The following is a 26,825-nucleotide window of genomic DNA, read 5'->3' on the forward strand; positions in this document are numbered from 1 at the left end:
GGATGTCAGAAAAAGTGAATAACTGTATTTCTTGTGGGAAACAGATACCGCATAGAGATTATCATACTTTGTGTATTCCTTGTTTGGGTCCTGAGCACGACGTTGTTGGGTGTCGCTTTTGTGCTAGGTTCAATAAATGCACTATTAAGCGAAGGTTAGATTGTGCCAGGTTGGTCTTGGAAGCGGTGCAATTATAATATGCCGCCGGATGCTCCGGCGCCCGCTTCTTCAAGAAGCGCAAAGACAAAGCAGCTAAACCCAGGCAAGAAGAGTCGCGTGCGGACGCCGGTTCTTTAGAGGTGTCAGGGAACTGGTGGTTCCGGAGGTTTCTCTGGAGTCCCAGGGGGAGACTTTGTTATTGCAGGATGTGGCCTCTCAGGAGGCAGGTCAGGCTGAAGGGGCTTCTCAGGTTACTGTACTCCCCTCCCTTCCTAGGGTGGTTAGGCCCTCTCCTTCTGTTCCCAAGGCTTCTCCCAGAGGCAGGCCAGGTTTAGCTTCTGTTGGTGTCACTCCTAGTTCATCAGGATCTGTGCCCAAGGAGCACATGCTTAAAATGGCAGAAGATTTAATTACTTTGATTAGAGGTTCTTTGCCCCCTCCTGATAAGAGGCCTAGGGTGGAACCAGAGTTGGGGAGTTTTGAGCAGGCTTGGATGTTTCAGAGTCTTGACTGAAGACTTGCAGGAGTATTCTCCTTATTCTGATTCTGATGTGGATGATTCTACTCCTTCTGCTTCTCCTCCAGAGGATTTTTCTTTTTCAGAGACTCTTCATTCCATGAGGGAACATTTTAAGTGGGAAGGTCAGGACTTCTCTGATTCCAGGAAAAGGCTTAGGGAATTTTTGCTTTTACCCCAGCATAGGCCTTTGGCTATACCTCCTGTTCTGGATGTTGTGGAAGATGTGTTTGCAGAGGCTTCACTTAATCCTGATTCTTTGCCTCATGCTCCTGTTAAACCGGATAGGTATTACAGGGTGCCTGAGGCTCATAAATATCTTCATAAGAGTCCTAGGGCGGACCCCAGAAACTGTTAGTCAGGGACCTAAGGGTGTCAAGGCCTCAGTTGTAAAAAATCCGGTTCCTCCAGATAAAGAGGCCAGAGCTTTGGATAGATGGGGAAAGAAAGTCTATACTTCTTCCACCTTAGCTATGAGGGCTTTGAATTGCCAGTTTCACATGTTGAAATATCAAAACTATCTACTTTCCCAATTGAAGTCTAAGGTAGATGCTCTTGCGGAAGGTATTGAGTGTAAAGAATTACAAGATTTGGTACATGTTTCTGAACAGGTGGGTAAGCATTCTTTACAATGTGGTTTTGATGCTGTACAGGCCTCGTCTAGGGTGGCTGCCACTGGGTCAGTTCTTCGCAGGCACGCCTGGCTGAGGGATCAGAATTTATCTGAACATGTTAAGACAAGGATTTTAGATGCTCCTTTACAGTCTGATGTGTTGTTTGGTTCACCTGTGGAGGCAGTCTTAAAGAAAATGGAAGACAAGGCTAAGTCTATGCAGACTGTTAAAGATTTTTTGCAAGTTCAGCCTCCGAAGTTTAGTAGGAATTGGCCTGCTAAGGGGTGGACGTACCCTTCTTATGATTCACAGTCTAGGGATAGATCTAGACGTGGTAGGGGCAGAGCTCAGGGCTCTTTCAGGCCTAGAACAGGGAGTTCACCTGCACAGTCTTCGGGTGAGGGCAGGGGCCAGTCCTTTCGTAAACAGGCCCAATGACCTACCTTTTCAGATGCCAGAGCCTTCTCGTCTGGCAGCACCTTTGGGAGGAAGGTTGGCACTCTTCAAGGAAAATTGGAGTTTAATTACCCAAGACAGATGGGTATTGGATATCATACACCAAGGTTACAAGTTTTATTTCCATACCTTGCCTCCTTTCAAAGGCATGCCAGACATTCCTCCTCAGCAAAGAATAGAGGCTCACAAACAAATTTCTCTGCTGCTTCAAATAGGGGCCATACAGCCGGTCCCTCTGCCAGAAGTGGGCCTAGGATTTTATTCTCGCCTGTTCCTAGTACCAAAGAAGGGGAACACGTGGAGACCAATTTTGGATTTATCTATCCTCAACACTTCTCTGGACATTCCCAAGTTCAAAATGTTGACGTTACAACAGCTTTTACCTCTGCTGGGCAAAGATCAGTGGATGGTAACTCTGGATCTCAAGGAGGCTTACCTTCATGTTCCTATCAGGCTAAGTTGCAGGAAGTATCTGCGCTGGCTAGGACTTCTCATTATCAGTTCTCTGCATTGCCCTTTGGCGTATCTACTGCGCCCAGAGTGTTCACGAAAGTTCTGGCTCCAGTGATAGCTTTCTTCAGGCTAAAAGGAATACAGATCTATCCTTATTTGGACGATTGCCTCATTCTGGCTCAAGGAAGGGACGAACTTCTTCATCATTTGCAATATGTGATAGCAGTGCTAAGATGCCTGGGGTATTCTGTGAACGAAATAAAGTCCAGTCTAGTACCCTCTCAGGACATGTGCTTTCTGGGTGTGAGACTGAATACAGCATCCCAGATGGCCCTTTTGACCCCGGACAAACAAAAGAATCTTTCCCTTTACTTCCATCAATTGTCTCATCAGTCCAGGCTGACTGCAAGGACAGTCCTTCAAGCCTTGGGGTTCATGGCATCTTGTATTCTGGTGCTTCCCAATGCCAAACTGCATATGAGGAAGCTACAATGGTATCTCAAAATGTATGGACACAGCACTGCCAGGATATGGACACTGTCATTCAGATAATACCTTGCATTCAAAAGGAATTTTGTGGTGGGCTCAGGAATGTCACCTAAACAAGGGACTCTCTGTGACCCGGCCAGAGGCGAGTCAGATTCTAACGACAGATGCCTCAGACAAAGCTTGGGGAGCTCATCTAAATGGAAAGTGGATACAAGACACGTGGCCTGCCAGACTACAACATCTACATATCAACTTGAAGGAGATGTTAGCAGTCCAATTTGCATTAATAGCTTTCAAGGATTTACTTCTTCCAGGGCAGGTGTTGATTCTAACAGACAACACAACTGTCATGTGGTACATCAACAAGCAAGGGGAACGATTCTTATCCTCTATGCAGGCAAGCAATGATTTTGTGGGAGACTGCTCTCAGTTTACAGCTAAATCTTCAGGCAAGGTTTCTGCCGGGAGCACAGAACTCCTTAGCAGATGTGTTGAGCAGACTAATTATGGATCCCCACGAGTGGAAATTGGATCCTCATGTATTTCAGAAATTGACAGTGTCATGGGGAACTCCAGACATAGATCTGTTCGCTTCTCCACTAAACTACCAGCTGCCAAAGTTTTGCACAAAAGGTTTCATCCCACAGCCTGGAAAGTGGATGCTCTTTCTTTCAATTGGAGCAATCTTCATGTGTATGCCTTTCCACCTCTGCCTCTCCTCCCAAAGGTACTCCTAAAGGTCAGACAGGACAAGCCAAAGATGATTTTAATAGCTCCAGATTGGCCTCGACAGCACTGGTACCCATTACTGAGAAGTCTGGTACGGGAGCCTCCATGGCCTTTGCCTTCGATTCCACACCTGCTGTCTCAGGAGAACAGTCATTTACTCAATATCAAACTTCACTCTCTTCACCTAACAGCCTGGCATATTCTGTTTTGAACCCTGGAGGGTCTCAGCTTCCACAGCATGTTTTGAATGTTATTTTGGAGGCCAGAAGGCCTAGTACAAGGAAAGTGTACGCAGATAAATGGAAGAGATTTTTATTTTGGAGTACTGTAAAGGAATTTGATGTTTCTGAGCCTAATTTAAGTGTGGCTCTTCAATATCTTACTGAGTTACTGGACAAAGGTTTGTCCTTCTCTTCTATTAAGGTTCATGCTGCAGCAATTTCTGCTCACTATGATTGTGACCCACCATTGTTTTCTCATCCTTTGTTCAAGCAATTCCTTAGAGGGGCAAAGAATATAAGACCCCCTCGTAGAGCTCCTACTCCTGCTTGGGATCTCAATTTTGTGTTGGAGAAACTCACTCTACAACCTTTTGAGCCTGCAGCTACTGCCGAGTTGAAATATTTATCATGGAAGACTGCTTTTTGTTGGCCATTACCTCTGCAAGAAGGGTTTCTGAATTACAGGCCCTTATGGCGGTTGAGCCTTTCTTAATTTTCCATAAGGATAGAGTATCTTTGCACTAATCCTTCCTTTATGCCTAAAGTGGTTTCTAGTGTGGCTTTAAACCAAACTATTCATTTGCCTACTTTCTATGCAAATCCCCAAAATAAAGGGGAAAAGATTTTGCACACTTTAGATGTACACAGGCAGTTGCGATATTATTTGAGCAGAACTAAAGGGTTCAGGCAGTCTCAGCAGTTATTTGTTTCATTTGCTTTGAGTTCTCAGGGCAAGCCTGTGTCAAAACAAACTATTTCTAAGTGGATTGGGTTTTGCATTGCTTTTTGTTATTCCCATCATGGTAAGGAGATTCCAGCTGGGATTAGGCCTCATTCCACTAGGGCTACTGCCACTTCTACAGCCTTTTTAAGGGGGGTGGCAACTAAAGATATTTTGAAGGCAGCTACTTGGAGTTCAGTGCATACTTTCTCTAAGCATTATCACCTTCCTCTTTACTCTAAATCTAGGGCTGGTTTTGCCACTGCTATTTTACAGGGCATTTTGGCAGCTCCTACTGCTTTATAGTTTTGCCATCCTCCCTTACCTCTGCTTTGGGATTCTACCAAAGTGTAAGGACTGCAGCAATGTGAGATGAAGAACATAGTACAGTTTTGTACCTACCATAAATGTAGATGTTCAAGATCCACATTGCTGCAGTCCAATCCCTCCCTCCTTCCCCTCTGTAGTTAGAGGCGGTTGTGTGGGCTGGGTTGTACATATTGTGTATTTTGTATATATTGTACATATAATTAGTGCAAGGGTGGTTGGTTGGTTTTGCTGTCTTTTGGTTTTGACCTTTCTTTTTAGGGTCTTCTGACATCTGGGGCAAGAAAAGACTGAGGATATGACGTCGGTCATGCGCATTTGTACCCTGACGTCCTGATGTCAGTCTTAAGCGCCTTGACCGACGTCAGCCTAATACTTTGATATTCGGGCCGACCGAGGACAGCGGACTACCCAAGTGTAAGGACTGCAGCAATGTGGATCTTCGAACATCTACATTTATGGTAGGTACAAAACTGTACTTTACCCTCCCTCCAGCCCCTTGACTTCTCTTGGCTCCACCTTTCCTTCTTGTTTGGTGTATTTGCTCTTTGTTGAAGGTGTAACATAACATATAATTGCTTCCCATTATGGGGGCACCTGACATCTGGGGCAAGAAAATATGATGTAATGGCGTTGGCTGCATGTTTTATACCCCTGACGACCTGACGTCATGGAAGGAGGGCCAGCATCTGATGCAGGAATCCAAGACTCTGGTATTCAGGCTGGCTGAGGGCTACCTGCAGGCAGATAACCCAAATGTAATGACTGCAACAGTGAATACACTCTAACATCTACATTTATGGCAAGTGTACACAACTGTACTTTTTTTCTACCGGGGTAATCATAATAATATTTCTTGGTTTATGTAAACTAGCAAACAAGATCTGAGGTATCTTTGGGTCTTGTGCATTGTGGGTAAGTAAGGAGTTCAAGAGTTTTCTAGTGGCCATGAGCAAAAATAATGACCTAGTCGGATCCGAGGGTCGGATATGAACCCAGCTGTTGAGGAAGAATAAAAATGGACAACACAGATCGAACGTTATGGTGAGTACATAACCTTTTTTTTTCTCATGGGTAGGCTGGATAAGATGTTTGGCAACAGCATTGGCATGATGGATTGACAAATTTACTTTGCTGTAAAGATGGGAGAGCAAAAGATGAACTGAATGATAGTGATGTACTGTACTAATGCAGCACTCTGTTCCATTGATGGGAGTCTTTTGTCATAATTTTTGGACCCAGAAATAGACTTCATATGCTTAGAAGGAAGGTGAGATAAGAGGCACTGAAAGAAATAGAATTAAAGGAAAAGGATTGATAGGGGAGATGGGGAAGTTTTTACAGCAGTATATTTCGTGAGGGCAGTTGGTTGAGTTTGATTGCCTTTATGGTGATAGATGGCTTTAATGACACTGGACAAAAACATCTTACATAAATAAACATTGCAATATGATGGCTTTTAACAGAAGAGTAGACTTAAAATATTTATTTTAATGGGCAAAACTATATTTATTTAGCGTAAATACTTTCACAACAGAATAAAAAGGGAATAGTGAGGATCATAGGAGGTTACTAGGCTAATGGCCCTGGGGCCCTTACAAGCCTAACCGAGTTTATCCATTAAAAAGCTTGTATACTGCATTGGTCACATCACCAGATGTGGACTTCTTATCTCTTTTGTAAGAGACATCTATTTGCTTGAGCAGTAATAGAAAAGGCAGTAGAATATGTATCCCAGAGACTACTGCGTTTATGGAATAGGCTCCCCATCCATGTGAAGCAGAGTTCCTCCCTAACCCAATTCAAGTGCAACTTGTACAATTGGATGGGAAACCTGAAATTCATCCCTTGTTTGGCACCTGTCTCTGTAATGGACACATAGCCTGTAAATGGTTCATCTCTCAAACCCTTGCTTACAGTTTTCAAGGTCATCAGAACTTGTCAGAGATTTGGGATGCATGGCTAGGTTTAAAAAGGCCCTTGTGGTTGTTAGCCTAGTGATCACCTATGAACCTATAAACATCTGTGAACCTAATACGGCACAAAGCAAGTTGAAATGAACTGTTTGTTTGGAAGACTGAAAGATTGGTTTATTTTAGTTCAGTCGAATAACTTAAGAGACACTAAATATACATCTGTTTTTGTACATTGATGTTTCAAAATCATAAAGAAGATTCAAAAACAAATAGTTCAGGTGCAGGTGACTAATGATGATTGTTGATGCGTTTCTTACTGCATCAAGAAGCCGCTCCTTATTCCTGCAGTCTTATTAGCTTTGAAATTATTTGCATGTGTGGACTGCCTTAATTTGACTTGGAGGCCAAAGATGCAGAGGAGTTAAAAGATGCTCTGCTTTTGGCTTCTTTCAGGCATATACGCCTTACATTGTTGTTTTTGAATCTTTTGTCCAGAGTGCCTGTGTTCAGTGAAAGAAATGTGTGCCTTACAATGTCTAGGCAATTCCTATTCTGTATTACAGCTCAAAAATAAAAAATTCCTTAGTTACATCAATTTGCTCATCCAGTATTTCTGACAGAGTAGTCTGCAGGGAATTTTTAAAGTCTGCTAACTCATTACGCTTCCAAAAATGTGTTCCAGATTACCGCTTTCTTCCCCATCACACCTCCATCATTTGCAATCTACCTGTGTTGGTGGTATAAAAATACCTATGCAAACACTTGCAAGCAAAAATCCTAAATCTTCTAGAATGTGTTGCGTATTTTGAAGCCTTACACATATCCTCAAATTGTTTCTTTGTGAATTGCTTATCCAGGCTTCCTCTTCCCAATCCTTTCTAACCTTCTCTGATTCCTGTAGCTATCATGCAATATTTAGATGCTCTACTAATTGTTCTTTTTTTAACAGCAGCTTCTGCTAAAGTGAGCAAGTTCTAGAGTTTTTTCCACACACATCCAAACGACCCAAGCAGACACTCACAAACACATGCACACACATTCACCATCATTCATGCCCCTACAGGTATGGGCACACATGTTCATACAGTTTTATATAGAATAACCCACCCCAACACCACAGGTTCTCTGAACCTGCCTCTACCATGAGTATTCCTATAGGAAAGGATGTGTGACTGCCATCAAGATAGCATTCGCTCTTTTATCATATTGTTAAACTTTACATGGCCGAATGATTCACAGAATCCTTCTGGTGAGTAAAAGATATTCAATGAGCATTTTTACAAGGGAGAGCACACAACAAATTTCCATTAGTCACTCCCCCAGTCTGTTGTACTAGCATGCGGTTTCACCCACAAAACTGATATCTGTTCCCAAGTCCTTGAGAGGTGAAAACCGAATGAAATACTGGTCTAAGAATTGGAAAAGCATGTTGCAATGTGGAAATCTCCAGAGATAAGGCTTCTGCATCATGGTAGGTCTTTCTGAATCCCAGGAATTATACAAATAATATCACTACACAAATTAATTGCATATTGTGTACTGTCTTCTGTTGCTTGGTTGTCACATGACCTGGAATTTCCCCTCCTTTATTTTAAAGATGTTGAATTCTTTTGGCCTAGATTAGCAACATGTATGCCTGAGATGTTGACTAGGTCACTCCAGTGTGACAGCGACATTCATATTTTTGACTAAATAAACCAAAACTATATTTATCTGACATAGCTATGGGTTTAGAGTAGAGGATTTTTTTTAAAACTGTTTTACCTCACTGTCGATTTATCATAGCCTTCCTGATCAGTTGACCCATTTATTTCCTATCACCAGTGCAGGGGTCAGCTGTAAGAGCTGTTCTTTAGACAGCCATCGAGGATGGCTCAAACTTTTTGCTGTTTAGCCCTACATCTGACATGTACCTTATGAAGCACCACGGTGGAGACATGCAGTGGGCTGACTGTGAAGGTTATTCCTTCACTTTTGCAAGGAGTGTTCCATCCAAGCAGCCCTAATACCACCACCCCAAAGCACTTAGAGGTAGTTTTCCCCATCTCTGCTCTGGAAATCATACCACCTCATGTGAACCCCCCTCCCAGACCCCCCCCCCCTTTGGGAAAGATGAGTGAACCAGAACCAGGGCTGTTAAATATTCCCTGGTTATTGTGGTCCCAGTCAGGACTCCATCATTCTCTACACTACAGAGACAGGCTCGAGTAGGATTTATTTTTACTGATGATACCAGGATAGAAGCAGTAATGGGAGAAAAGGACATAAATAAGTTAGCAATTTGAACAGATAAATGGCATTTCCATTTTGATCACAGCACTCCAGAGAAAGATTGTTGCCTAGGGGAATCTTCACTACTTTAGGGAGGAGTCACACTTGGGGTATAGTCATAGTCTTAATTAGTCATTGGGCTAAGAAAAAACAGTCTCTTGCACCAAAGTCCTCTGTACGTAGCAAATCCACGAATATCCAAAAACAAGCAAACAGAGGACAACCACATCGATAAAAGTACCATAAAACTTTATTTCCACAGATGAGCGCTTTCAGGCCATATGCCCTTCATCAGATAACACACAGTATAAAACCTCACATATTTAAAATAGATATCAGCCTATCACATTTCAATAAAAAGCCCTCCTTTTCTTTGGGATGGGTTTTAAAGGTATATACCCATTAATACCAGGAGACCTATCTGCTCCTAATCGCACTATCCACCTGGTTTCAGCACATTCAGTTTCATTTACCAAATTGCCCCCCCCCCCTGGTGTTTGGAATCACAACCTGTATCACCATAAATAGAAATGAATGTGTAGGGTTATCCTTCACATGTAATACCAAAGCATTACGCTCATTACCAAGTCTAATATCTGATAAATGTTTGTAAATTCTGGTCTTAAACATATTATTGGTTTTCCCCACATAGTAAGTTTCACATCCTTGACACACAGCTATATATACCAAATTCTTAGTTTTACAATCAGCATATCCTTCAAAAACATATTGTTTATTTGTCCTGGGATGTACAAATATTTGAGATTGCAATATGAAGTGACCAGCCTTACATTGATAACATGGGAAGGTACCTTTACTATTAATCTTAATATTTCTCTTATTACTGGGTTCCTTACATAGTGTATCCTTTAGATTCTTATTCCTCCTAAAAATAAATTTTGGGGCATTCCCTATTTGTGTCTTAAGCTCTGGGTCAGTGTACAATATTTGCCAGTGTCGTTTAATGATATCACAAATGTTGCCCACGTCACTGCTATAAGTGAGGACCATTTTAATGCCCTCACTATCATTTCTCTTGGTAAATGTTTTATTTTTATTTTTCTTTACCCCTTCATATGCATCCTTCTATTCATCCATGGTTTAGCTGTATTCTTCCTCTTCATTTTACTATGATCTATTAGGGAGCTAGTCCTATCAGATTTATACCCTCTACCTATTAGATTCCGTTGGAAGCATTCCACTTCCTCATTAAATTTGTTATCACTGCATATCCTGGAAATCCTACACACTTGACCTTTAACTATGTTGTCAAAAGTGTGTCTTGGATGCATACTACTATAATGAAGTAAATTGTTACGCCAACATTCTTTCTTAAACAGTGACGTGGTAACTTTCCCCATCACATCCCTTTCTATTCTAACATCTAAAAAATCTATATTACTGGTGGAATAATGAATAGTAAATCTAAAAAATGCAGAACTATCTTCTAAATACTGAACAAACATTTCTAACTGTTGTACATCTCCATCCCATATGAAAAAAACGTCATCTACGAAACGTACATAAAAACGCAAATATTGTGTCCATGCATGTGTAGAATTAAATATAACCTGATCTTCCCAATGCGCCAATACCAAGTTGGCACAGGGTGTACCCATGGCAACACTCTGTTTCTGTCTATAATACATGCCCTGACAAGCAAATACGTTGTTTTCCAAAACTACTTGCAATAATTTACACACACATTGAACCTCATCATCATTGAACTGTGTTCTACAGCATAATAATTGTTCTATTGCTTGAACTCCATAGACATTGTCAATAACAGTAAATAAATTATTAACATCCAATGTCACAAACATTGACCTTGTCTCATTACTTGTTAATAAACTGAAACAGAACCCAAAAAATGTGCTGTGTCCCTTAAAATCCTTGGAACATCCTCCACTATAGGTCTCAGTGTGGTCTCCAGCCAAATGGATATGTGCTCTGTGACCCAACCACTACCTGACACAATAGGTCTCAGGGGTGGGTCTTTACCATCCTTATGAATCTTAGGGAGGGCTTTAAACATCGGTGTAACAGGATTTTGTATGAATAAAAAATCTCTTGGGTCCTCATTAATAAAACCTGCTGAATGCATGTTCCTAATAGAATTGTGTACTTTACCTATATGGTTATTAACCATGATGGGATTCATCCTAATAAAAGTATGCGTGTCACTAAGCATCACATTTAATTTGGAGCAATACATTGATTTGTTCATTATAACAATTGCCTCCCCCCCCCTTATCTGCTTGTTTCACAATGATGTTTTCATTTCGTGTTAATTTTTGTAACGCTTCTTTCTGTTCAAGGGTTAAGTTATGAAACTTTTTCTTCCTAAAACTATTAAAATATTCTTCAAATTCTTGTTCACACATTCTAATGAAAACATTTAATGCTGGATTAAAAATTGGCATGAAAGTGCTAGGATGTTTAAGTTTTAAAATATTGCTTACATTTTCATTTGCATTACTAATAACATTTCTAGTATCCTAAAAAAAAGGTTCACCTGTATTCTACATTTGTATTTCTAGTATCCTGATACATCTGTTGTAACATCACATTTCTTGCGAAACTTAAAATATCTAAAACCACCTGACTATGCTCTGCTAGAGCCTCCGGTATAAACGTTAGTCCCTTGTTGAGTACTTCCAATGTTATATCATCCAGAATAATATCTGAAATATTAACAACAATATCACCATTGTCACTGACCCCCCTAGTCATTCTGACACCTTTCGTCTCTTGTTTTCGTTTGTCTGCGACGCACTCCATCTGTGCACGTTCTTCTTGCGCACTGGTGCTGGCAGCATTGGAAAAGTTCTGCTGTAAACGTTAGAAACATTCTTTGGTCTAGCTCCCTGCATTAGTCCAACATTGTTGGAATCATTGTTAACAGAATGTCCTTGTCGTATTTCTTCGGTGTTGCAAGGCATACACACTGTGGTTGTTGTATGCGAGGGATTGACCGTAGAACCAGGAGATGGAAGGCATGTACTCTGTTTATTATTGGTGGTGTTCTCTTTGCGTGCTAATCTCTCCTCCATTTGTTGCTTAGGGGCTGGCTCCCTATTGGTGGCACCCATATGCCTCTCAATAGTGTCCGCTCTACCCCTAGGCCAACTAAATATATTATTCAGGGAGAAATCCTTAAGATCTCGCTCTAATTTTTTGGTCTTAATTTGTTGTAGTTTGCTGTCATACACTGACGCTGAGTAAAAAATATTGCTGTCATACACTGACGCTGAGTAACTGAATGTGCTGAAACCAGGTGGATAGTGCGATTAAGAGCAGATAGGTCTCCTGGTATTAATGGGTATATACCTTTAAATCCCATCCTAAAGAAAAGGAGGGCTTTTTATTGAAATGTGATAGGCTGATATCTATTTTAAATATGTGAGGTTTTATACTGTGTGTTATCTGATGAAGGGCATATGGCCTGAAAGCACTCATCTGTGGAAATAAAGTTTTATAGTACTTTTATCAATGTGGTTGTCCTCTGTTTGCTTGTTTTTGGAAATTAGTCATTGGGAACAAAGTGAAAAAGCTGCAGCCAAAACGCCAGCAACATACTAGGATGCTTACTCATTAGGATAAAGTTTAGTTACAGAGATGTATTATTGTCAATCTCAAGATGCTGAACAGTATACAGCAGATTAATTTCTGGAGTATTTGTACATCTGTGGCAGCACAGTGCTACCTGAGAAACCTTACTCATCCCTATTCTGCATATTTCTGTAATGTTTTTGGATTTAATCACATTGGTTTGTCAGTGTAAGCAGTGTGGGAGGCATGAGTGTCACAGCGCTACCATAGCTGCTCACAGAAGGTCCACTGCTTAGTTTCAGGAGGCTCTAATCTCCTTATGTACTGACACATCACTGTATTAAGACACTGCATGCAGTGAACATAGGAACAGCACTAAGCAAGTGGTCACAGGAACCACGAGGTAACTAGCTATATACACCATTAAGTAGGCACAATTAAAAAGTTCTTGACATCCTTTATAAGCACTTGAGTACTTGCCTCCCAAATGGATGAGGGCTGCCATGATAACCCTACTGTAATTGTGTCTACTTGATCCAGTTGTCAAGACTAGTCATGAAGGCACACAAAGTAGCTGTTTGACCTGTAGTGGTAGCTTATTCTGTAGGGTGACAATATTGAGTTAGCAACCTCTCCTTACTGCGAGTTTTGTTTATTTGCTGGTGTATATTTCAGAGTCTAGTATAAGTGTTTGTAGAGTTGCTTGTTTTGCAGACAAGTGGACAGATAGAACTGGGTCTTTCATGGCTCAAAAAATGAGACAGAAGTCACCCTGATGCTACTGAGTATATGGAAAGTTATGCTAATTTGTCAGGATAATTAAGGAGTTTAAAACCTTGAATTTGCTGAGTTAAAAGTCTTTGGGGATTTTCCAATTGAGTAATATGCTTGGATTTGTACATACCAGGGGGACATTGTATTTGATGATAAGTCTAATAAGGAATTCAGTGGTAAGCTGACATCTTTGGATTTTGTGGATATTCCCTAGGAAATTAACTGGACTAAATAGAAGGATTTCCCGGGTATGGTGGAAACATGTTGATTGAGAGAGGGAGAGAGAGTTTTCCACAGTTCCCAGCTTGCACTCATCAGCAAATGTGGTTAAGCACACTTTTGAGATATTTGGTTGGATATCTGTAAAATAAATTTTAAATAGGTGGCAGCCTGGCACTGATTCTTGTTTTACCCACTAGTTACAATTTTATGTTTAGAGAGGATATCAGAAACTTTGACAGTTTGAGATCTGTTGTATACTAGTTTTCAATCTAGCAGACAGTGTAGGGGATTAAATTACTTTTGCCTAATTTCAGCTTGGGGGGTAGTGCCAGAAGTCTTAGCCAGGTCAGGGTATGCGTCATGCACAGAGCAACTACTGTCCATAGCCCATAGCCTAAACCCCCCAAAAAAGGATATCTGACAGTCATCCTTAATCAGGCTACCTTTCTGTGCTGCGGTCTCGCCTTTGGCTGCAGAGAACATTTTGCCTCTCACCAGAATGTCACTTCATCCCTCCCCCAAAGAGAGATGAACAAATAGTGTCAGAATTCGTCTATCCTTCCCTCCATGTGAACTCCTGCCTGAGCAGCTAGTCTAACTTATGTTGCTGTAATATGTTGAAGGGAATGGTAGGAGGAACATCTTAGGAAAGACTCAAGCTATTGCTGTCATGTACCTTGAATGAGAGAAAATATAGATGGAAACATGGATGAGGGTGCACAAGACTGTACATGAGGGTTTTATAGAAAGAAAGGCGGCATAGTAGCTAGTAGTGTTTGTGTATTTCAAAGGTAGTAACTTTAAAAATTTGTCCCCCTCTCAATCAATCCCCCCACTTCCAACCTTTCATGTGAGATGTCCTGCTGTCCCTCAGGTTTTTTTCTCCTTACTCAACTCCACCATATAGCTACACTCTCTTGATTTAGATTAGGCCAGGCTTAGCTGTGTTGAGAAGAGTGTATGCAGTGAGGGTTTTTTTTCCGCTTATATGCTCCTTAAAAGCCAATAGGCAGTGACACACAAGAATGTAACATAGTATGTGAATGATGTTCATCGTGTTACCCTGCTGCAGTCATCACACTTGGGTTATCCTGCCGTCAGGCGGTCCCGCAATCGGCCTGAGTTCCAAAGTCTTTGTCCAGTGTCGGTTGCTGTCGCTTCCTCCGTGACGTCTGCGCGCCAGGGGTATATAAGAGGCATCCAAAGCCATTTTCTTCAGTCTTTCTTGCCGCGCGGTGCCCGAAGCAGAAGCATTTCACAAGTGCCGGTCGGCTGACACCTGAGATTTTTGAATCTAATTTCAGTCCGAAGTCTTCAATAAAGCTAAGTACCCCGTTGGGGAACCTTTTTTTGCCTCAGTCCGATGTCAGAAAAAGTTAACAATTGCATTTCTTGTGGGAAGCAGATGCCTCATAAGGACTTCCATTCTTATTGTATTCCTTGCCTAGGCGCAGACCACGAAGTCGCAGGTTGTCGGTTTTGTGCTAGGTTTAATAAACGAACTATCAAACGCTGTTTTGACTTCGCACGGCATTACTTTGGTAGGAAATTTAATTATATCATGCCGTCGGAGCAGCCAACGACTGCCATGCATAAAAACGCAAGGATAAGGACAGGCAGCCTAGAACCAAACCAGACTCCGAGGCCTTTGCTGGACCTGTTGCCGGTTCTCCGGTTTTCAGTGAGGTGCCTACGCAGCCCCTGACGACCGTGGAAATGGAACCCCAGACAGCTTCGGATTCTCAAGCGGAGTGTACTAGGCCGTCACATCCATCTTCTTTAGGCCCTACCAACACCGGAGCAGAAGGTGATCCCGGTGCAGTAGAAACGCCTTCGGTTTCAGAAGGTGTCTTCAGACCGACTACACTCACCATAAAATCTTATGCCAAGCAAAAAACTCCTTTAAAATCAAAAAAGACTGTACATCAGTCTCCTGTTCAAGGCCCCATACCTAAGAAACAGATGCTTAAGATGGCTGAAGATTTGATTTCCCTAATCAGGGGTTCCCATCCCCCTCCTGATAAAAGACCAAGACAAGAGGAGGACTATGCTTCCTCTGACCAGGTTTCTATTTCCTCTGATTCTTCTGAGGAACAGGATTACGCTTTTCCCCCTTATGAAGATTCTGATGCTGAAGATTCTATTCCCTCAGCATCTCCCCCTGAAGACTACTCCTTTGGGGAAACTTTACATACCATGAGGGAACATTTCCACTGGGAAGGCCAGGACTACTCTGATTCTAAGAAGAGGCTCCGAGAGTTTCTTTTACTACCCCAGCACAGACCACTTGCTATACCTCCAGTCTTAGATATTGTGGATGATGTTTACTTAGAGTCTAGTCTAAATCCAGACTCCCTACCTCCTGCTCCAGCCAAACCAGACAGATACTACAGAGTACCTGATACACACAAATTCCTTTACAAAAGCCCTCTGGCTGACCCAGAAACAATTTCCCAGGGTCCCAAAGGGGCTAAAGCTTCTATGGCTTAAAATCCTGTACCCTCCGAAAGGGATTCCAGAGCCCTGGATAGATGGGGAAAGAAGATGTACACCTCAGCTACCTTGGCTATGAGAGCATTAAATTGTCAGTTTCACATGCTGAAATATCAGCAATTCCTAATGTCTCAATTAAAACAAAAACTGAGCACACATTCTGAGCAGGCTAAATTCAAGGAAATGCAGGATCTGTTGCATGCAGCTGAACAGGTTGGCAAACATACTTTACAATGTGGATTTGATTCATTGGAAGCTTCCTGTAGAGCAGCTGTTACTGGGTCTGTCATACGCAGACACGCTTGGTTAAAAGAACAAACCATACCTGAACATGTTAAAGCAAAATTATTGGATGCACCTTTACAGCAGGATGTCTTATTTGGTGTCAAAGCAGAAGAGGTTTTAAAGAAAATGGAGGATAAGGCAAAGTCTATGCAGACTGTCAAGGATTTTTTACAGGTACAACCCCCTCGTTTCAGCAGAAATTGGCCAACAAAAAACTGTTCCTTTCCAGCTTCTGACAGACCACAGAGGGGCAAATACAGACGCCCAAGGGTCAGAGGTCAGTCACAAGGCCCTTACAAACTTCGCCAGTGGGGTGCCACTACCCAGAAAAGAGGTGAAGACAGGCCGCAAGCTAGCAGAAGACAAACACAATGACTCAACCCTCCAACTACCAAGCAAATCTCTCTTGCCAGCTCCCTTGGGAGGAAAATTAGCACTTTTTGCAGACAAATGGCACATCATCACAAAAGACAAATGGGTCCTAAACATTGTCTCTCAAGGATACAGATTCCACTTTCATATCTTGCCAAGGATAAAAGGAATGCCAAACCTGCCACCAAATCAATAGGCAGAGGCACAAAAACAAATTTCAGCTCTCATGGACATGAGAGCCATTCAACAGGTACCTACACAGGAGCAAGGACAAGGATTTTACTCAAGACTCTTTCTAGTCCCCAGAAAGGACAAAGCATGGAGACCCATTCTGGATCTTTCAATTCTGAACACCTATCTGCAAGTACCAAAATTCAAGATGCTAACACTGCAGCAGCTTCTTCCCATGCTGGGCAAGAAAGCTTGGCTAGTAACGTTGGACCTCAAGGAGGCATACCTGCATGTCCCTATCCAACAAAATTGCAGAAGATACCTCCGCTTCATTGCAGGTTCAACACATTATCAATTCTCTGCACTGCCCTTTGGCTTATCTACTGCGCCCAGGGTCTTCACAAAATGCCTGGCACCAGTAATTGCATACTGCAGACAAAGAGCAATTGAAATATACCCATACCTGGACGACTGTCTTATTCAAGCAGAAAGCAAGAACTTTCTTTTAAAGCATCTGGCATTTGTCAAACACCTTCTAAGTTGCCTAGGGTACACAGTAAACGAAAATAAATCAAAACTAGTGCCCTCACAAAACATAACCTTCCTGGGTGCCAGCTTGAATACAACGGCCCAGATGACTTATCTCACGCCAGACAAACAACGACAACTGTCTCAATATTTCAAAATAATGGCAACAAAGACCCAACTCTCTGCAAGAAAAATTCTGCAGGCCTTGGGATTCATGGCATCTTGCATTCTACTAATACCATTTGCAAAACTGCATATGAGGAAATTACAATGATGTCCTTCATGGATGCATCTGCAGTCATAACAACTGGGTTGTCCTGTCGTCAGGCAGCCCTTCAGTCGGCCGGATTCCAAAGTCCGGGTCCGGCTTCGGCTGATGTCGCACTTCACCCGACGTCATCTCTGTTGGTCTTCAGGTATAAAGGCATCAGCCGACGCCATTTTCCTCAGTCTTTCTTGCCGCGTGGCGCCCGAAGCAGAAGCTGTTCGCAAGTGCCGGTCGGTCAGATCCAGAGATTACTACTTCCGAATACTACTTCGAAGACTTCTAAAAGCTAAGTACCCCGTTTGGGACTCTTTCTTGCCTCAGCCGATGTCAGAAAAAGTCAATAACTGTTTAACTTGTGGGAAACAAATACCTCATAAAGATTTCCACTCTTACTGTTTGCCTTGTTTAGGCCCAGACCACGACGTAGCAGCCTGTTCAGCCTGTGCTCATTCAACCGACGAACGCTTAGGCGTCGGTCGGAGTTTGCTGAACAGTTTTTCGGCTCAGATTTTGCATACATTATGCCGTCGGATCCTCCGACTACCCAGATTGTTAAAAAACGCAAAGAAAAAGACCGACACTCGCGGTCCGCGGTTTCGGCCGAAACCATGGTTAAGCAAACCGCAAGTGTCTCGGTTTCGGCCAAAACCGAGAAAACTGATCAAAGCACAGCTGAATCAATGACTACTACTGAGGCTCCTGCTAACTTACTTGAAACGGCCTCAGAAATCTTACCTACAGTGGTTACTAGTGACTTATCAGACACCATCCCTTTGGATGTCTCTACCCCAGCACGTGGTGCTGCTAGGCCTCCTGCAGCCATGTCTATTAAGGCCTTTGCCAGGGCTAAAGCAGCCAAATCTACTAAATCAGTGCCTGTTAAGCCCCCCTCTACTAGGCCCACTTCTAGTTCACAAATGCTTACTCTGGCAGAGGATTTAATATCCTTAATTAGGGGATCTCAATCTCACCCAGACAGGGCCTCTCAGCCCCAGAAAAGAGACCTAGAGCAGAGCCCCGAGCCTGTGTCCTCTGATGATTCCTGGAGGACTCTGATATTACAGACCAGCCAGAGGCTCATTTCTCCAATTATGAAGACTCAGATGCTGAAGAATCCATTCCAGCTGCTTCTCCACCAGAAGAATTCTCCTTTGGGGAAACCTTACATGCCATGCGAGAACAATTCCAATGGCAGGAACAGGATTTCTCAGATTCCAGAAAAGACTTAGGACTTTTCTGCACCTACCACAACACAGGCCTTTAGCTATACCTCCTGTCCTCTCTGTTGTGGACGATGCATTTAATGATGTCTGCACTGCACCAGATTCCTTACCTCCAGCCCCTGTCAAACCAGATAGATTTTACAGGGTTTCAGACACTCATCACCACTTATACAAGGCCCCACTTGCAGACCCCGAAACCATATCCCAGGGGCCTAAGGCAGCAGCCTCGACCACAGCAAAAAACCCTATTCCTTCTCAAAGGGAAGCCAGGTCTTTAGACAGATGGGGCAAAAAGGTTTACACCTCTGCTACTCTCTCAGCTAGAGCTTTAAATTGTCAATTTCACATGATACAATACCAAGAGTTTATGCTTGATCAGTTAACTAAAAAGCTATCCTCTGATGACTCTTTAGATAAGAAATATATATTAGAAATGGTAAATAACATACAACAGGTTAGTAACCATTCCTTAAAATGTGGCTATGATGCACTGGAGGCTTCATTTAGATCAGCCATGACTGGCACAGTGATAAGAAGACATGCATGGCTGAAGGAACAGGTCTTACCGGATCATGTTAAAGCTAAGTTATTAGATGCACCTATGGATAAGGCCAGTTTGTTTGGTACACCTGCCCAGCAGGTAATGAAGAAAATGGAAGAAAAGGCAAAATCTGTACAAACAGTTAAAGATTTCTTGCAGGTTCCACCCCCAAGATTTAGCAGGAACTGGCCTGCCAAAAATTGGTCCTTTCCTGACTCCACAAGATCCCAAAGGGGCAGGAATAGACGTCCCAGAGGCAGAAATCAATCCAGAGGGGGTGCCTACAGAGGACGACAGTGGCAAGGTAATAACAGAGGCACAGACACAGCCACTGCCACTACAACAGCACAGTGACTTGATTCTAACTCCGCCTACCAGGGAACAAATAGCAGCACCATTAGGCGGAAAATTAACCTTATTTTCGAAAAACTGGCACTACATCACAAAAGACAAGTGGATTCTGCAAACCATAGACCAAGGATACCGGTTCCACTTCCACACTTTACCAGTCAAAAGAGGAATGCCAAACCTGCCTCCAAATCAAAAAACAGAAGCTCTACAGCAGATAATGCAACTAACAAAGATGAGAGCGGTGGAAAAAGTGCCAATAACAGAACAAGGCAAAGGATTCTACTCCAGACTATTCCTAGTTCCAAGAAAGGAAAAAAACTGGAGACCTATTCTCGACCTGTCCATCTTAAATACATACATCATTGTCCCAAAATTCAAAATGCTGACCCTCCAGCAACTTCTTCCCATGCTGGGCAAGGAGTGCTGGCTGGTAACTCTAGATCTCAAGGAGGCATACCTGCACGTCCCCATACGACCAATTTGCAGAAGATACCTCAGATTTCTTGCAGGATCAGAGCACTATCAATTCTCAGCATTGCCCTTTGGCTTATCTACTGCGCCCAGAGTATTCACAAAATGCCTGGCATCAGTAATCGCTCACTGCAGACTACAGGGAATCCAAATTTATCCATACCTGGACGACTGTCTGCTACAGGGCCACAACAAAAGCAAGCTGACAACAGATTTACAAAGGGTCATTTACTTGCTACAAGCACTGGGATACACAGTCAATTTACAAAAGTCAAGGCTGATACCATCCCAAACAAGGACATTCTTGGGCGAATTGGACACAGTAAAACAAATGGCATTCCTAACTGCAGAAAAACAAAAAGAACTCCCTCTTTACTTCTTGGCACTAACAAAACAGAACATGCTAACAGCAAGAAAAGTTCTACAGGCCTTGGGCTTCATGGCATCCTGCATAATCTTGGTTCCACATGCCAGACTACATATGAGAAAACTACAGTGGTACCTAAAGAATTTATGGTCCCAACACAGGCACAGCCTAGAAGCAGAAATTCCTCTGATCCCATGCCTAAAACAGGAGTTCCTATGGTGGGCTCAAGCATGCCAGTCAAATCCAGGCCTACCTTTCCACCACTATCAAGCAAGCCAAACCATCACAACAGACGCCTCAGACCTAGGATGGGGGGCTCACATGCTGGACAAATGCGTACAAGGATTGTGGACACAGGACCAGCTCCATTTGCACATCAACCTAAAAGAAATGCTGGCAGTAAAGCTGGCAATCCAAAAATTCAGACCATTCCTCAAAGCAGGACATTTGATGATAAGGACAGACAACACCACAGTCATGTGGTACATCAACAAACAGGGAGGCACTCATTCATACCCCCTATGCAGAATGACTTTGGACCTTTGGAACCTGGCTCTCAGCTACAACATCCAGTTACAGGCAATGTTCGTACCAGGAAAGGAGAATACTCTAGCAGACATGTTAAGCAGAACCACCTCGGATGCTCACGAATGGATGCTACACCCGGACATCTTCAAGGCCATCTCAAAGAAATGGGGAATGCCACAGATAGATCTATTCGCTGCCCCTCTCAATCACCAGCTCAAAAAATTCTGCACAAGGACGTTCCACCCACTTGCATGGAAAGTGGACTCGCTCTCCTTCAGCTGGAAAGGTCTGACAGCATATGCATTCCCACCTCTTCCCTTGATACACAAGGTATTACTAAAAATCAAGGAGGAACGTCCAAGGATAACCCTGATAGCTCCAAACTGGCCAAGACAACACTGGTACCCATTGCTGAGGAGCATGTCTCGGGACAAAATATGGCCAATACCCCTGATGCCTTTGATGTTAACCCAGAACAACTACAGCATCATGCATCCAAACCTAGAAACTTTGCAACTGACTGCATGGAACATCACATAGCAGCAACTAATCCAGAGCTTTCCCAAAGGGTTAAAGACATTATCCTTGAAGCCCGCAGACCTTCAACAAGAAGGAACTATGCAGGAAAATGGAAAAGGTTTGTCATTTGGAGTGCTGAAAGAGGAAAAGATGTGTCCAATATAGACATTGCTAACATTCTGGAGTATTTGGCAGAGCTTCTACATACAGGCCTGTCCTATTCCTCCATCAAGATACATGCATCAGCTATTTCAGCAGAATACAGCTTTGATCCACCTGTCTTTTCACATCCTTTACTCAGGCAGTTCCTCAGAGGGATCAAGAATGTAAAACCTCCTAGGAAACCACCATTGCCAGCTTGGGATTTGAACTTTGTGCTGGAAAAGTTGACACTCGCACCTTTTGAACCAGCAGCAACAGCAGACCTGCAGCATCTATCGTGGAAAACTGCTTTCCTACTGGCAATATCCTCAGCAAGAAGGGTTTCTGAACTTCAGGCCCTAATGGCAGTACAATCCTTCCTAATCTTCCACCAAGATAGAGTGTCCATGAGGACTAATCCTACATTTATGCCTAAGGTGGTATCCAGAGTGTCTTTAAACCAGGCAATCCACCTACCTACCTTCTTCCCAAACCCACAAAACAGAGGGGAAAGAATGCTACATACCTTGGATGTACATAGACAGCTACGCTACTACCTGGACAGAACAAAAAGTAACAGAAAAACTGACCAGCTGTTTGTAGCCTATGCAACAGGAAGGGAAGGAAAAGATTTCCAAACAGACAATCTCCAAATGGATAGGAAATTGCATACGATTCTGTTACTCCTTTCATGGAAAACCAATTCCACAGAACATAAGGCCTCATTCTACAAGGGCAACAGCCACTACCACAGCCTTCTTACGAGGAGTGGCAACCAAGGACATTATTGAGGCGGCTACTTGGACCTCCGTGCATACATTTGCCAAGCATTATAATTTACCTCTGTATTCCAGATCCCGAGCAGGGTTTGCCACTGCTGTACTGCAAGGGATCCTAACCACACCATAATCTATTCTTCCTCCTCCCTAGTTGGCTATGGTATTCTACCCAGTTGTTATGACTGCAGATGCATCCATGAAGGACATAGTACAGTTTTGTACCTACCATAAATGTAGATGTCCGAACTGGATAGCATCTGCAGTCAGGATTACCCTCCCTCCTTCCCCTCTGTGGTACTCCTAGGGTATTTACCCTCCTAATAGCTAGCTGGCGGGGGGGAGTCTCTTATGGTGTATTTGTTTGTATATATGTACATACATGCTTATTTTTTGTGTTTGCCTTCTATCTTTTTGGAAACATTGGCATTTACCCAAAATTTAGCCTTCCAAGAGGGCAACTGGCATCTGGGGCAAGAAACACTGAGGAAAATGGCATCGGCTGATGCCTTTATACCCGAAGACCAACAGAGATGACGTCGGGTGAAGTGCGACATCAGCCGAAGCCGGACCCGGACTTTGGAATCCGGCCGACCGAAGGGCTGCCTGACGACAGGACAACCCAGTTGTTATGACTGCAGATGCTATCCAGTTCGGACATCTACATTTATGGTAGGTACAAAACTGTACTTTTCCTTTAAAGCGTATGGACTCAGCACAGCTACAGCTTGGAAACAATGATACCACTCATTCCCTGCCTTCAACAGGAGTTTCTATGGTGGGCACAGGCATGTCACCTCAACAAGGGTCAGCCTTTCACATTACCCACAGCCAGGCAAACTATGACAACAGATGCATCGGACTATGCCTGGGGAGCACACATGGCAGGACAGTGCATTCAGGGCAAATGGACTACAGATCAAAGGCATCTGCATATCAATCAAAAGGAAATGCTAGCAGTACAGAATTCCCTAACAGCTTTCAAGGACCTCTTACACCCAGGACAACTAATAGTAAAGACTGACAATACCACGGTAATGTGGTACATCAACAAGCAAGGGGGCACACATTCCTACCCTCTATGCAGACAAGCAATAACCTTGTGGAACACAGCACTGTCTTACCAAGTTCAACTACAAGCACAATTCCTGCCAGGAAAGAAAAATACATTGGCAGACGACCTAAGCAGAAACATCATGGATCCCCACGAGTGGAAACTGGATCCACAAATACTTGCAATGATAACTCAAAAATGGGGACGCCCAGACATAGATCTGTTTGCCAACCCCCAAAACTACCAACTACAAAAATTTTGTACAAGGACATTCCACCCACAAGCTTGGAAAGTGGACGCCCTCTCATTCAGTTGGAAAACATTAACAGTGTATGCCTTTCCTCCACTACCTCTTCTAGCAAAGGTGCTTCTGAAAGTCTGATTGAAGAGGCCTCAAATGATACTCATTGCACCAGACTGGCCACGCCAGCACTGGTACCCATTTGTAAAGAACATGGCCCAAGGCCCCCCATGGATTTTACCACAAATTCCTCACCTGCTCACCCAGCGAGACAATCAAATTCTACACAGCCAGCTCAAGACTTTAAATCTGGCTGCATGGCAAATTACCTAAACAATCAACCAACACCTCTATCCAAAGCTGTTATGGATGTCATTCTGGAGGCCAGGAGGCCCAGCACCAGGAAAACCTATTCAGACAAATGGAAAAGATTTTGCGCCTGGAACCAGGCTAAAGGCCAAAATCCCCTTGATCCAAACATGCCTCAGATTCTACAATATTTAACTGAGATGTTGCACAAAGGCCTTTCCTTTTCATCTATTAAGATCCACGCCTCAGCAATTTCAGCTCATTACAACACGGGTCCTCCTTTATTTTCACATCCACTCCTAAGACAGTACCTTAGAGGGGCTAAGAACATAAGACCGCCCAGGAGTGTACCAACACCTACTTGGGATCTCAACTTTGTTCTGGAAAAACTTACACTGCTACCCTTTGAACCAGCTTTCTCTGCTGATTTACAGTTTCTTTCATGGAAAACTACCCTGCTGCTAGCAATAACTTCAGCTAGAAGAATCTGAGCTACAGGCACTAATGGCAGTGGAGCCTTTCCTCATTTTTCATCAAGACAGAGTCTCTCTGCGAACTAACCCTTCCTTTATGCCAAAGGTGGTATCCAGAGTGGCCCTAAACCAAACCATTCATTTGCCCACCTTTTTCCCAAATCCCCAGAACAAAGGAGAAAGACTCCTGCACTCTTTGGACATTCACAGACAATTACGTTACTACTTGGATAAAACTATGGCTTTCAGAAACTCTGACCAGCTCTTTGTAGCCTATGCCGCAGGATCACAAGGAAAAGCAATCTCAAAACAGACCATTTCTAAATTGATAGGACATTGCATACGTTTCTGCTACACACATCATGGGAAACTGGTACCTGCTAGCATTAGGCCCCACTCCACCAGGGCTACAGCTACATCAGCAGCCTTTCTCAGGGGGGTGCCAACCAAGGATATTCTGGAAGCTGCAACTTGGAGTTCAGTGCACACCTTCACTAAACACCATCAGTTACCTCTATATTCTAAGACTAGAGCTGGCTTTGCCACTGCAGTTTTGCAGGGCCTACTAGCTTCTTCTAACCCTGTTTAACTCCACCACCCATCCTTAGCTTTGGGATTCTACCCAAGTGTGATGACTGTAGCAGGGCAACACGATGAACATAGTACAGTTTTGTACCTACCATAAATGTAGATGTTCGAGTGTTCACCCTGCTGCAGTCCAGGTTACCCTCCCTCCTTCCCATCTGAACTAGCTGAACTTATCTATTCCTTTCTATCCTATACAACCTCTGTGGTGTATTTGCTTGCGACTGAAAGTATTGCTTTACTCTTACTTATATATATATATATATATATATATATATATATATATATATTTTTATATAGCAACATGTATTGCCTACCTATTGGGGGCACCTGACATCTGGGGCAAGAAAAACTGAAGAAAATGGAGTTGGATGCCTGTTATATACCCCTGGCGCGCAGACATCAGGGAGGAAGTAACAGCAACCGACGCCGGACCAAGACTTTGGAACTCAGGAAGACTGCGGGACCGCCTGACGGCAGGATAACCCAAGTGTGATGACTGCAGCAGGGTGAACACTCGAACATCTACATTTATGGTAGGTAAAAAACTGTACTTTAATCATACTTTCATTGATAGTACCTCATTATTTCTGTATTTAAGTGTTGGTATTAACAGGACCCCATTAAAATGAGTTGCAGCATTTTATATTGGAGCTGCCAGTTACATAATATACAGAAATGTTGTAAGTTATGAAAAAGCTGTGTAATTCAGTTCCTTCAAGTACGGCTCTTCTGTTTACTTGAATGACTGTGCTTGTTACTTGAATGACTGTGCTTGTTTTTGATGTGCAGGCAATATAATGGCTTCTCAGGCAATAGGAGGCAAGAAGAAGGGAAGACCCCGAGTGGAGAACCCAGATCTGCGAGACATCCCGGTAAGCAGTATAACTGTATAACAGGCTTTATGTACATGATCCATTCTCCATACAGGATGGTGTTTGGACAGAAATACACGTCTGAAAACATAAACATATTAAAGCACTTTTATTCCAAACAGCACACTGACATATTTTTGTAAGCACTGAGGAACACGAATGGTACATGGAACAGATATCATGATATGTCTAAGGGTGCTGTGAGGAACGAACCAGAAGGACAGGTAACTTATAGTCCCTGGGGTATGCTGTGATATTATCACAATGTGCAGGCCTCAGATGCTGTATTGTACTTTTAAATGGGTAGCTGCCTTTTTTTTTATACATTAAAGTTTAAATGAACTAACATAGGGAAGCATGCAGGATACTGTTTGAGGTTGTATACTTTCCTAGGATACTTCATTTGAGTCTGAGTAACATTAAAATTAGTTAATTTGACTAGATGTTTGGTAGTAAGAAGAAGGATTTATTTTTTGATTGGTCATGGAGGACATTGATGGTCAAAGAGCAGCAGTATTTTGGGGGAGGCAGATTGGTTGTCTGAGAATGAAGCTGCTGTGATGGTCAGCTTTTTCCAACAACATTGTCTGAAAAAGTGTTGAGTCTGAATGAAAGTGAAGTGTCTCAATAGTCTGGAGGCAGTACAAACTGAATGGTGAAACATGATGGAAGTGTTTGATATTTACATGAAATAGCTTGATATATGCCACTGTTGCAGGTCAAACAGGAGGTGATGGAGTCCATTAGACAACAAATGAGTGAAAGTTGGGAAGGGGCTGCAGGGACAATAAAAAAGCTTGAAGTAAACTATGCCCTGTCATATAGGGGTTGGA

At 42.9% G+C, this 26,825-nt stretch overlaps 1 protein-coding gene across 3 annotated transcripts in view; it reads left to right on the forward strand.

Annotated features, from left to right (window-relative positions):
• The window catches only part of ZNF512B (zinc finger protein 512B), a 1,438,759-nt gene that overhangs the window by 240,001 nt on the left and 1,171,933 nt on the right, over positions 1–26,825 (forward strand). For all 3 annotated transcript variants that reach the window (XM_044089878.1, XM_044089880.1, XM_044089879.1), the window contains exon 3: positions 25,910–25,992. In XM_044089878.1, coding sequence (XP_043945813.1) covers positions 25,910–25,992 — 83 coding nt within the window. The remainder of the gene's footprint in view (positions 1–25,909; positions 25,993–26,825) is intronic.

Source organism: Protopterus annectens, chromosome 12.part0, assembly GCF_019279795.1.
Source record: "Protopterus annectens isolate FY-2018-M chromosome 12.part0, PAN1.0, whole genome shotgun sequence".
Taxonomy (NCBI): domain Eukaryota; kingdom Metazoa; phylum Chordata; order Ceratodontiformes; family Protopteridae; genus Protopterus; species Protopterus annectens.